The sequence below is a fragment of the Varroa jacobsoni genome, unplaced genomic scaffold (assembly GCF_002532875.2).
Source record: "Varroa jacobsoni isolate VJ856 unplaced genomic scaffold, vjacob_1.0 scaffold_30, whole genome shotgun sequence".
In the NCBI taxonomy this organism is placed as follows: Eukaryota; Metazoa; Arthropoda; class Arachnida; order Mesostigmata; family Varroidae; genus Varroa; species Varroa jacobsoni.
In genome coordinates this window covers 205,763-218,680 of record NW_019212932.1, presented here as the reverse complement: position 1 = coordinate 218,680, position 12,918 = coordinate 205,763, and the positions used below count along the sequence as shown (strand labels likewise).

Here is a 12,918-nt window from a genome sequence, read left to right as displayed (position 1 = left end):
GATGCTTCGCCATGCACAAACAGGTTAAAATTGTGCCTTAGGATGGCGCAGTCGTTGTAAATGTTCACGCAGTAGTATTACATGGCAGCGTACCAAACGCACCAAAAATTTTCCAAGGTCGATTTAAAATGAGAGGGCCGGATTCCTCTGAAGCATGACAAAAGCTGCGTCCACTTTTGCTTTTTCGCCTTATTTTATCACATGAAAAATGACCCAATAGACCAGGCCCAGCTGTGCGCTGTCGTTGGTGCTTAGCCATTTAGCTGCCCACTTCGCTGCTCCACGTCATATGTGAGTGGCCGTTGCCTTTCGCTTACGAAGGGAACTTTTAGCTGTTTAATCCCCCAAGGCCATCATAGTTACCAATGGCAAAGTTGCCACATTTCTGCACAAAAATATTATACAGTAGTAACAAAAAGTTCGACTACTGCCTACGCTATAACATAGCGTAAGAGTAATAGAGATCCAGTATTCGAAACGCATCTGTCACCTTACAGGACTCTATTGGCATTCATCAAATTGATATACGGATATTAAGGATGCAACATGGTCCAGGGTGTTGAACCTTGTTCGTATTTGAACAAGATTGTCGTACATTGTCGCAATATGATCGTGTCCAATTAAATTCTTTTTCAATTATGACCCGCGTCCTTTCAGCGCAAGGCACATCCAATATCTGAGGACAGTTGCACCATTTTTACGGAGTGCTGCGGTATGAAAAGATGAGGTTTAGTACATATATAAATACTGTATTGCCGACGTATGAGCGTTATTTATGTAAACCATCCCCTGTGTGTTATATAAGAAATCGTGCTTACAGAGTATACATTCAAAATACCGATCAATTATTTACGTGCCACTGTTTTTTTGGTTTGTAAAAATACCTGATTACCTTTTACGCATTATACGCCACACATAAGGCAAATGACAACTTTAGGGAACAGGTGCTAATAGCAACGGACGTGTATCGCGTAGTGCCTTCTATTTCAACTGTTACCTAGAATTACATTTTTTACGTTTCTGAACACTGTTTCTGTTATCAGGACATAATTTTAAGAACAATAATGTGAAAAAATGTTTACCACTAAATTAAAATAGTTGTAACGGCTTTTTTTGAGAAAAAAAAAAGAAAGTTAATCATTCACAGACGAGAATCGCATATGTTTGCGTGGCATAGCCTACACAGATTTATTAGTATTGTTTACTGAGAGCTACTGATGTCACAAAGAGAACAAGATGACATTTTGGCTTATTTGTTTATGCCAACGGAACAAGGAGGATCCTATCATAGGGATGGAAGAGGACGCAGACGGAGAAATGGCTGCAACTTTTACCTCCTCTTCGTTCCCCGCGCGAAAGATTCGGTTCTTCTTCGCTTCCGAGAAGCTCGTTGGGTGAAGACGATAGCTTTTACTTGCCGGTGATTTTACCTGTCTTCGCTTCCTCACGTGTTTCTCTCTTGAAGCCCTAATATGTGCATATACGTGGACATAATAGGTTTTGTTGGTGGGCCAAAATTTTGTACTGGTATAACGCTGGAATAAACGAGAGCGATAGTGAGTGCCAACTTATAACAGCCTGTGGCAGGACACAATGGGAAATTTGCGCTGCTGCTGTTGGTGTTGCCTTAAAATTATAGTGTCATTTTAGGTTTAGTAAATTTCGTCTTGAGTCTTGTATTTTGACTTTAATACATAGACCATCTAAAAATATGTGTACGTAATCTACAAGTGTGACGGCCCTATGGACAAAACTTTGGTCCGATAACTCGCATTAGAAAAATCCTCATTAGAAAAAATTGTCCCCTGGCCGCAAGACGCGGCCACTATAATGACAACGCGCTTCTAGCTTTAGAGAGCAATTTTTTTAGTCCAGTATTATATAAGACAGAGGATTTACTTCATTCACTTATGCAGATCATGCTAGTTATTTCTACGGCGGAGTTAATTAATTTTCTTTTTACACTTCTCGCCTGTATATCATCGCGATTTTAGCTTACCTGACTAAAACCCCAATGGAGCACAAACATCAAAAGCACTATTTTCTCCTTGATGTAATACAGTTCACGTAATTCTAATGTAATGGGGTTTATTTCGGTATTGTAGTAGTCACATCCGGTATAAATATTGCCGATATAGCCGTTGAATGATTTTATTAGTAGGACCAAAACTATCGCATTATTTTTTGGGCATTCTGGCAAAGTTTTACCGGCGGGTCTGATTGTGGTTTGATTTTTCGGGAAAGCATTTTTCAATCTGTTCCGTTTCACCGGTTGATTGAAACGGAAATTTTGCAACGTTAAAAATAAGACCAATATGAACATTTTGTGAAAACAGATCTTTTATTGACCGTTTCGAAATCAATGAAAAAAAACACAGTAGTGAACAAGCTTTTCTCATTCAACGTAGAAGTAATAATTTCAAGATTAAGGCGATTGCTTTATGAATGAAAGGGATAGTTTCAAAGTTATACTGATTTTTTTTTTCGGTAATCTTCTAGTTGTTAGCTACATTTAGTTTATGTCTTAGCCAAAAATTACTAAACTCGGTACATGTATCCTGTAGCAGAGACATAGACTGTTGTTAGTTAATGTCAGCATGCACTAATATAGTTCAGGTACCAACTATAATATCGTGAGCCGTAACAAATTATAAATAACTACAATTACAGCTGTTAGAAGAGTAATTTGACAGTGCGACGAATCTAAAAAAGGACACAAATTTGTACATAGGATTTTTTTACACTTAACTTTAATCTCCTTCAACCCAATCAGCTTCGCGGAAACCTGAATTATGCTCTCTTTTCAATTACTAGCACTGCCCTAGAGCAGTTGGCATTTATTATAGCTGGGCAATACGAAAAGCGACGGTAGTCTCAGTTTGTCGTTTTTAGATAAATTAAAAATATTCAGTTTTATTCTTTCATCAATCAGGTAACTTAGGCCGTTCATTACTTATTTGTCACATTGTTGTTTGTTTATACAACTAGAATTGTTTGTATTCAATTAGGCCTCATAAACATTACAGAATCCACTTCTTTACAATAGCGACTTGCCGTTTGGTCTCACAAAAAAGTTGAGTGACTCACCTATAAGCTTGAATAGAATATATAATAAAGGAGGGCCCATTAAATTCTATTATTTCCCATATAGAAAGTTCAACTTTATTATCGTATTAACCATATAATTTAGTTGAAATATTTACTTCTTTTGTTAGCCTTGACATCTACAATAGTCCCTTCTTCTCATAGGAAGAGTAAACGAGCAACTAGCTGATCGCCTAAGAGTTTATAGCAGCTTTGTAATCGGTCTTAAAATAGAGCTCATTGCGTCATTGATATGTTCGAACCGATAGTCGAATACGCGTTACTGTGCTACGGTTGACAGGATCTCACCCCAAGCATTACCATCCCCCCGAGATCGCATGCCATCAGCAGAAGCAAATGATTACTGAGGGTGTTCGGTGACCCTCATGGTGCGCCCAATAAACATTGGAACATTTCCCTATGATACGTAATTGTTATAATAGGATATTATAGGGCCACGGTGGTTACCGAGTGAACAATACGACGTCACGTTGATGAAGCACTATAGAGCCAGTGCTGATTGACGTACTCTTGTAGTTTTCACAGTGAATTTATGTCTTTAGAAAAGTCAACTCATATCTGTTATTGTTAATAGCTCTAGCTTGTTTACTAGATAGATTATTAAATAAGATACACTACGTTCATCGAGAACTCAGACCGAAAAACGCCGTCTTGAACATGCGTGTCTAGATTGTTGCTTTGATCCTTTACCGTATTTCAGATGCTGATGAATACACTAGGGTCTAGGGGGCGTTCGACGAGGTTTCCACTCGATATTTCCAATGAATTTACAATGTTTTCCGTCGTTTTTGATGCTACATATAAAAGTGCGACATTAGACGTACTGTAGAGTTTATTGATTGTTTATTATGTGTGTCGGAAAAGTTACGCTTTACGGAAAAAGTGTGTGCGTTACGTTGATTGCAAGCAGAACATCGCGGTGATCGACTGCGTCATATGGCACATTCGAATTACCCGGAGGACATTCCGGAAACGAGGTTTTCATAGCACTTTTATCTGTTCTCGCTTGTAGAAGGACTAAAAGCATAAGCTAGCCTTCGTTTGTCATGTTCAAAAGGGTTCTGGTTGAAAGAACATCTCTGAGCCATCACCAAGTTCACGTGCTAACCGGCTACTCTCGATACGATCGTTAGTTTTCAGTGTCAGATGATCGCACCTCAACGTCTAACATTTTGTAAAAAAAACACTCTGTTATCAGGATTGTTACGGAGCTTTGTAGTACTTGCTGCTCGTAGCTTGCTTACTTATATAATACAACGTTCGGGCTTTTTTCAAAAGACAACACCAAATGGCTGGGTAAAAGTATTGCGCGGTCCACTGAAGACTCGCAGCTACGTAGGGTTCTGTAATGTCTCTGTTTAATATGCGAATCCAGCAGATTTGCGTATCGAATATTTGAAAGCATCGGACTTTCTCTTAAAATTAAAAACAAGGACCACTTTGTAAGCAGTAAGGCCTTCTGCCTATCGATATTACCCTTTCTAATGCGGGAAAAACAACAAATACATTAGTAACGAAATGTACCTATAAATAAGTATCGAACTAAGAGAATAATCTGGACTATGCAAATCAGTTATGAATATGCAGTGGCCGTACTTAAAAATACAGGTTTCCTGAAGTGTCAAAAAAAGATACCCAGTATATGTTAACTGAAATCAACATGGTTTACTTCGTTCAAGTAAATTTGAAACAAAATTCGTACATAGATACTATCAGTAGATAACTGGAGAACGTTATCATCGGCTGCAGTGCAAAAAACCCGTGAAGATTCACCTGAATGGTCGGTGAGGCAGTTTGTTGAAGGTTTTGCGGTTATTAATTTGTGTAAACGGACTCTGATCTGCTACAGTAGAGACGCCGAACACCTTATGCTACGCATAGTGTGAAGAAAAGGGCGCGTAATTTGAATGAATAAACATATCACTTGTGTGTACAGTGGAGACCCAAGTCAACTGTAGGTAAAAAAAAGAAAAACGCATGATAAACTGAAATTACAGGCAGAAAAAGCTCAGTTCATTGGATGCAGATGAGGCATCATTTCTATTAGCTCTAAGAACGTTCCCGCAACGGCTTGAGGCGGCTAATTAGTTAAAAATGCTGAATCTTTGCAGACCGTCTGTTCAAGCGGAATGCAAAAGCTTGAGAATCTGACATTACTCAAAAGTAACTAAGCCAAAAGCCTATATGGGTACGAAGGACAGTGATGTTCAAGTTAGATATCAACTTTTACTCAACCGTTATCATTACGGTTTTAATTTTAGTTCAGCTCATGTGATGGCAGATAGCGAAGTTGTGAAATAAGGAACAGATTTCAAAAACAAAGTAGCTAAGTTTTAGATCGATTCGAATTCCATCCCACAGTTTAAAGTAGCGCGGCCTTTTCGGTACCTACACGTGCATAGTATCTTTATAACACTGCATCGTGGCCGGTTACCAAGCGCCTGCCTCGTCGTTGTTGTGTGACCAGACTTTTTTTGGGACAACTTAATCTACTATACGATAGAATTCACTCAGTCTCGTGAGATTGCTTTTACTTGATCAAAGACCTTACCTGATCGAGATGTGTTTACATCTCTTCGTATTTGGTACACGATAAGCGTATTAATTAAATAGAACTGATTGATATATCACGTGGAGGACACAATACTTTATAACACGTTGAATTCCGTGAGGGCTGAGCGATAAGGAAGACTGTTTGTTCAATCGCTAATAATTGTTTGACTCGGGATTTTGCGACTAACTAAACATGGGGAAATAGAGTTGATACCGCATGCTTTATATTTATTCATCCATCAACTTTCAGATCGAAAAAAATAACTTCGCCGATAGAACTATCTACTATTCGTATTTGAACTAATGACCCGGCTACTTATGCTTGATTTTTAGAGATGTCAATTGCTTAAACTGAGCTAAATTTGCATATTTATACCCTGACAGCTGGTCCTGGCTTCATAGAGCGGTGCCTATCACAGGAAGTATTCCTACCACATCTACGGGGAACGTTGTACATTGCGAATGTAAACGACAAAACAGAAGAAGAAGAAGAAGAATCGTGCGTTGGTTGTTATTAATGCATTCCGTTCTCTCAGGTCAATGGCAATGGATCGATAGTCCTAAGCTTGACCGTCCTTAATAAGCTATTTGCAATCTGATGTTGATATAGTCGATACCTCGCCACTCGTTGTGTCCCTATAATACATGATCTTCATTTCGGTTTGTTGTTCTTTTTAATAGAAATAATAGTATTATTTTACACAGAGCACGCAGCTCTACATCAACACAGGATCGATTTTTATGTCCTCATTCGTAAATGTTTAAAGTTCAAATCGTGTCACTTTTACTGCAAATAGTCAATGATCTGCAAACGTTTTTTACTCAGAGATTGACGTGCCAAGTTTACTTTACCCACAACTTTTTTTAGACGAGTACTATTTGCTCTACGAGCAAGCATTCGTATCAGGATATCGTGTCCGACCATCTGACATTAAGTGTGACATTTATTAACCGGAAATCATTGCTTACATAGAGGTTCTAGGGACACATTCATCTGAAGCAAGCTAGGACGTCGAAGCTTTAGCGTCAGTCGACGAGAAATGTTGATGCCACTTGAAGGGCTTAATATCTAGCCTCAGTCATTCGTGTGAACCATCTAAGCTGGGTGTTGAACTATATAAGTCAGTTGTTCTAGCGCGACAAACAAGCCTACTCGAATACCTATCCCTGGTTCGTGGCCGACTGGTCAGGACAACTTCTATTATAACTATGGGTGGCCTTTGTCAAGGTAATTACCGTCAGTCATCTTCTCACTATTAAAAATTTGGCCTCGCTTGTGGCTAAGCCGGCCTTTTTGCAACGGTCTACTGCACTATGTTCAGTGAAGTTGTACTGATCCGTTCACTGGAGATAGACCGCTTTGCTAATGGCGCGCTTTTCGTTGTGGGATAGAAGTAGCAACGTATCTAACTATTTCTGTATAATAGGAAAAAGGTCAAAAACGTTGCGCTCGATAAGAAGTGTGAAACGTATATCCGTTAAGACATTTTCACGGAAAGCAATACATGAACTTACAGGGGATATGGACGAAAGGCTAAATCTCAAATAGTTTGTAGGACTATCACAGCTTCGCTCACAGCAATGTAGGTTTCAAAAGCAGTTGTTATATAGCATTTTTCGTAGGATCGCAGGTTATAGGTCTAAGTCTACAAGATGATCGAAATTTAGACAGGTTCTACTGGATAGAAACACTTGGAAACAATGTATATACAGATTTAGAAAAGATGCGCCTCCAGTTATAGTTGTTTTAGCTGAAACATTGAGCCGCTTTTCACGTAAACGGCATAAAATTAGAAGGCGATTTTGCCTGTTTAGACAACGTTATGACTGTATTATACAACAACATTGAAAAGCTTCGCTTCAAATTTTCGCTTATACAAACGTTTCCGGTTCTACTTGTCCTGTAAGGCTACCGTAATTCCCGTTCCAATGATACGCTAAGAAGGAATACGAACTTTACTCCAAATTCTCTCGTTCAAACTTCGAACTGTAATAATTCATGCTCTCCTCGACCGATGAACCGATGGGTGTAATGTTATGAGCGATACTAGCACCGCCATTGGAAAAACAAAAGGATTCACTGATTTTTACAGGATCCAGAGAAATATATGGCTAACGACGTTAACTTGGCTCATTTCCTAGGCGATTCGCTGTGCAATAAATCTGAGGCACGCTTTTTTTTAATGTGTACTTATTCAAAAGCACGTCCATATTTCATATTCGAGGATAAATTCATTCCTATAAAGTTACAAGGGTTACTTCATTGCACTTCTATGGGTGCAAACGCTTTCGTCGACTGTTGTGTCATATATTCTTGAGTGCTTCGCGAAGAGCGCAAGCGTACAAATACGTTACTTATTTAAATAGTTTTACAACTTTTTTTTTAATTTTCCTGCTTTTTAGGGTACAGTGATTTATTATACGCAATAAATAAAGGTATTTATAGAAGTTTGTAATTCACTGACATGTTTCCAAAAACGTTCACCATCACCATGATGATCACCACTGGATCGTATGGCCCTACCAATTTTCAGTCCTTTATGTTGCTTAGTTTTACCGCTTGTTCTTTAAATCATCTTAGCCTATTTTCTACCTAAGCTTCTATAATCACGCACTGGTGACTACCCTAGCCGTGTAAACGATATTGTAAGGTGCTACTTACCTCCGCCGTACTTGTAACATAAGTATGGAAAACGCCACACATTGGAGAGGTCAACGGCAAAACCGATAACGGACAACAAGAAATCGGCTTTTTTTCCCCAGGTTTCACGAGGCTCATCGTCGTTTACACCACCGTTAGCGCCGTCATCACTCGTTAGGGACGCTTTAACTTCTTGTAGGACTGTAGTTTGCGATCCTTTAGACAGAAAGGTAGCGGCGTAAGGTTTCGACGTGGCCGATACTTTCAACAAAAATGGCGGAGATCGTCGGGTGGAAGCCGAACGACAGTCGCAGGTTTGATTACCTTTCCTATGGTGTTCGCACTCGGACGCTGGTGGATTCGGCAACGGCATCCCGGCATGGCGGGATGCCGTTGTCGTTCTCGTGTCACACATGATTCTAATACTGAACTTCGTTTTGTTCCGGCTGCTTCGTGATAATAAGCGCTCTCCGCTGTTGGCGCACTTCGATGTCACAGAATTGTCCACGGACTAGTGGAGGACTCGATTGGCACGCCGTTTTGTAATAATTTCCGAAGAACAGTAACCTTTATTTACTTATCGAACAGCTTTTAAAGTTACTAATTCGGTAAGTTGTTAGTATGATATAGTCGTATTTCAAATATGCGGTCTATTCGTAGTGTTCACTTTTCGTTGAGTAGCAAAGTGCCATATGTATTCGACAGTTTTACTGGCTTAACTTATCACCCACTCATAGCCCTGTCACAGATGACAGGCATTCGCGCACTATGCACCGTATTAGCTTCTTTCGACTAGATACGAACGTGCCAGAGTACTATTCACCAGACGAAGTATTGTCGCTTAGTTACACTTCACAGCACTGGGAATACTTCACTAAGTTGAAAGAGTCGACAAGGGACCTGCACAGCAATGTTCGTATGGCGACGTTAGGAGTGACTACATTTAACAAGGCATATGTCGTTGCTACGTTGGCCGTCCCCCATTTTCATTTAAATGTAGTTCCCCTATTATTATTCGATCAAACAGGCCAAAACGAACATACGCGCATGCTACAGACATGTAATTATACGTACGTTTACTGGATAAGTCATAAAAACTTTTAGCGGTAGTTTCATATATATCAACGAATGTGTCATAAACAAGGAAAACGTCGTGGATTATACAGTTGGACATTTACGACGAACATTCAAATTCTATTGAAGGACATGATTGGAAGCATCTGAGGCATTTAATAATGATTTATAATGTCTACTGTACCTCAGCTTTTTCAGCCCACACCAGATGGATTTCATCGAAGATATTTTTTTTTCATTTTTTACCCTGTTTCCTTGAATTTTTGTGGCTGTTGGCAGTCAGCTACTTTCACCTTTGCGGTCACTACCTCTGGACCACTTGTTGGTTGGTTGACAACTGTTATAGGTCGGTTCGCGAACTTCGTGGGCGGATCACAACTTCATTGAAAGAGTTCAAGACCCTGTTCTTCGAGGGAAGAGTAAGAGCTCGATTCTTCTTCGTGGGGGGGACGTTGTCGACGTCGCAAACAGTTTTAAGGGGGAGGATGAGGAGGAGCCCGCCCAAAGACGAAAGCCGAAAGAGTTCGCTCGGAGCCTCGTTGATACAGCTATGAAATGCTGCAAGACAAGTCTTCTCTTGAAGGGAAAGGGAAGCTTGGGCAAAGCTGTCATGCGGTGGCAACACTTGGTCGCTCGCTCGGTTGCTCACTGGGTCGGTAAGGTTGGCTGCTGCTGCTTCCACCTTTTGGGCGAGTCTTCTTCTTGGAGAAGAGATACTGCTGCCGCCGGCGCCGCCGTCGTGGTCGGTTCACGCACAATGGCGGGCTGAGCCCTTAGAACAAGCTTATATTGCGGTGCGTAACACTACCAACATAACGGAGCACACGCAAGCCGACAGGTAGAAATGCAGGAGCTACTGCAGCTGTAGGTGGCTGACAGACTTTGCGCACGTGTGTACCACACAGGCGAGGGACGGGAGAAAACCTGCTGCTGCCGCTACCACTCGTAAGCTCTGCTAGGAATTGCTAGCAAAGCTTCTAGCCACCGTTGGAGCGATGGAAGCACGCCAAGGGGCGTTCGGGGGAGGTCCTAGCGACCACGTGACCCGCGGGACCTCATAACCCGCCAATGGCCGCTCACCTTCAGGTCGTCTCACCGTTCGTTAAGTTGCACTTCTTTCAGCGTGGCCAGTGACCGAGAACGAGTTATTGGTCGGCAGGCAGGAAGGCCTCCTGAAGAGAGTGAGTGGGTTCGCTGCTGTGACTGATCTGGCTAAGAGGCAGACCACGTTGAGATACTTTTTCCGAAAGCTTGGTCCTGGACCCAAGGTCCGGGTGCCCTAATCTAAAGCTGGTCCTTCGATGCCCAGCATCAATGCCATTAGTGTTGCTTCTACTCGACTTCGCTCCCACCAGCTCTTGCCGAGGGCGATGTTCAGCAGAAGCATTAGCAGCGGTACAAGAGGAGAAAGAACTGGTCTTGCTTGAAAGAAAGAGGCCGAGAGATTCCTCTGAAGTATGAAGAACTAAGAACAGGGAACGAAGAACCTTGCCAGCCTTAGACAGAGTCACCGAACTCTGCAGAGCAGGAAGTTGCAGCGAAAAAAGGACCTGACTTCGCTGGTACCTAGTGTACTCGGCTAAACTCAATGTCCTTTAAGGAGTAACAGTAAACAGCAGCAACAAGGACCAACAAATCCATCTCCCAGGAGAATGAACGAAGTCTCGAGCAGATGCGCGCCGCGGCAGTCGCACAGGACGGCTAAAAAAACGTTTCGACCTAGAGCCAATCACTGCCAATATGGAAGCAACTTGAGTATAATACGACAAAGACAGAGAAAACGACCAGAATTAAAATAGCGATAAAAGAAGCAAATAAGGCGACTGAAAGAACAGCGATACCACAGTTGATAGGTATACAGTGTGTTAATACAGGAATATAAGAGTATGAAGGAATATAGCTTTTAGAGTAATAGTTAACAGAAAACAGCATAGACTTGCGAGAGTTACATTAACATTTAAAGGAATCGTATTTAAGATATCTATAAATAAGTGCCTATAATATATATCTAACGGAAGAAGCAGGCAAAAGTTAGCAAGATCTTCGCAAACAAAATAAACACAGTTTTGTGAAATATTTGGATTATATAGAATTTTTACTTGAATACTAATTCGGCGCTCAATTAAAAAACTGAAGCTCCATTTTGACAGTATGTAGGACCCTATTAAACGATGATGGTAACTCTTGCTCACACATTTCCAGATGGAGTGTCAGAGAACAACGTAAAATGCCAGCAACGTCGAAATCGTTAGGTTTAGACTAGGTAAGTTATTAAAATAGGCCAACTCAGTACAAATGACACTTGGAAGCTCACTGTACGTAACAACTGGTTGCAAACCGTCAAACATATGGGATAGTTATTTGTTAACTATAACCATTTATATCATGTTTTACATTGCCTGCGAAGGCGGCGAACAATTGCAAGTCATTTGAAGAAAAACAGAGGATACTAACAGACCTACGCTCACCTCTCTCTACCAGATTTACCGCGCTAACAAACTTCGCAAAGCACACGTTGAACACGTACGAAACCAACAACATGGCTGTTTAGCATAGTTATACATATGGTACACAATTACGTTAGTCGCGATGAGGATGGCAACTCCAATCTATACTGGTAACGATCGTGCGTCGACGAATGCTGCTATGTTTTTGGTATTAAACAGACGGCACCCGGGATCCGGTAACGCTCAACGTAAAAGAAATCGCACAATTCCCTTGTTTTTGCTCGTTACGGATAGAAGGCAAAAACAGCAGCGGGACCATCGTGAGCATGACGTCAATGAACGCGTCGACGCTGGTGCATATCCTTCCGCTACGCAAACAAGCAGCTCTCCTACTTACCAAACGAGACTCAAGAGTTCTTACCATTCTATTATCCCGTCCTAGTATCCTGTGTGACGGTCATTACTCCACGCATGGAGTGCGTGAGGCATGGGCAAGCTACGTCTTGTCCTCGGGCAGCAGCAACATAGATAACCGATCGGAATACTTGTGAAGCGGTCTCTATCCTGTCGAAGCTCGATGTACCTAGATCCTCCCTCGATATGTATCAACAAAATATAACATCAGTTGCAGTTGAATGAACCAGTGTTTTAAAAGGAGCACCTGAATAATATTAGCGCCTAACATATATCTAGGTTAAACGGGCAGCCATAGTTTTGCTTTCTTTGGGGTAGCTGAGCGATACGGAAGATGCTTGGCAAGTCATAAAGTCATGGAGGAAAAGCCTAGTTAAGAAAGGGCAAGTCGGTTGCATAACGAAATCCATCGTCTGTATTGGTTAATGAAAAACATGAATAAAAAATTAGCCTTTTTTATTGTTTTAAAAATTAGAGAAGCGTAAATGGTCATGCTGATGGAGTAGAGAACGTATCTGTGAGTGTTAGGCGTAAATGTTTTGTATTTGTACGTTCGGACGTTTTATACTGACAGGGGCCAGCCATCCGAAGCAGTGCTTGATGGCTATAGGTATAAAGCAGGTGCCAGCAAGCGTATCTAAATAGCAGAACTTCACTAAGACTACTACAATGATGGTTAATAGA

At 41.1% G+C, this 12,918-nt stretch overlaps 1 protein-coding gene across 1 annotated transcript; it reads right to left on the bottom strand.

The window, feature by feature from the left end:
* Positions 1 to 1,146: 1,146 nt before the first annotated feature.
* Positions 1,147 to 12,049, bottom strand: LOC147754000 (uncharacterized). Its single transcript, XM_086967733.1, has 3 exons — positions 11,842 to 12,049; positions 8,321 to 9,199; positions 1,147 to 1,535 (listed from the first exon to the last, which is right to left on the bottom strand). Exons 2-3 carry the CDS (start codon positions 8,712 to 8,714, stop codon positions 1,468 to 1,470), a joined length of 462 nt encoding a protein of 153 aa, XP_086823859.1. The 5' UTR covers positions 8,715 to 9,199; positions 11,842 to 12,049; the 3' UTR covers positions 1,147 to 1,467.
* Positions 12,050 to 12,918: the final 869 nt, after the last annotated feature.

Bases quoted from the DNA above. Each gene is read 5' to 3' on its own strand.
- LOC147754000 (XM_086967733.1), bottom strand. From the start codon at position 8,714: ATGTGTGACACGAGAACGACAACGGCATCCCGCCATGCCGGGATGCCG. The intron at 1,536-8,320 runs GTAAGTAGCACC...CGTTTATTCCAG, and splicing joins ATGTTACAAGTACGGCGGAG to CGTTATACCAGTACAAAATT.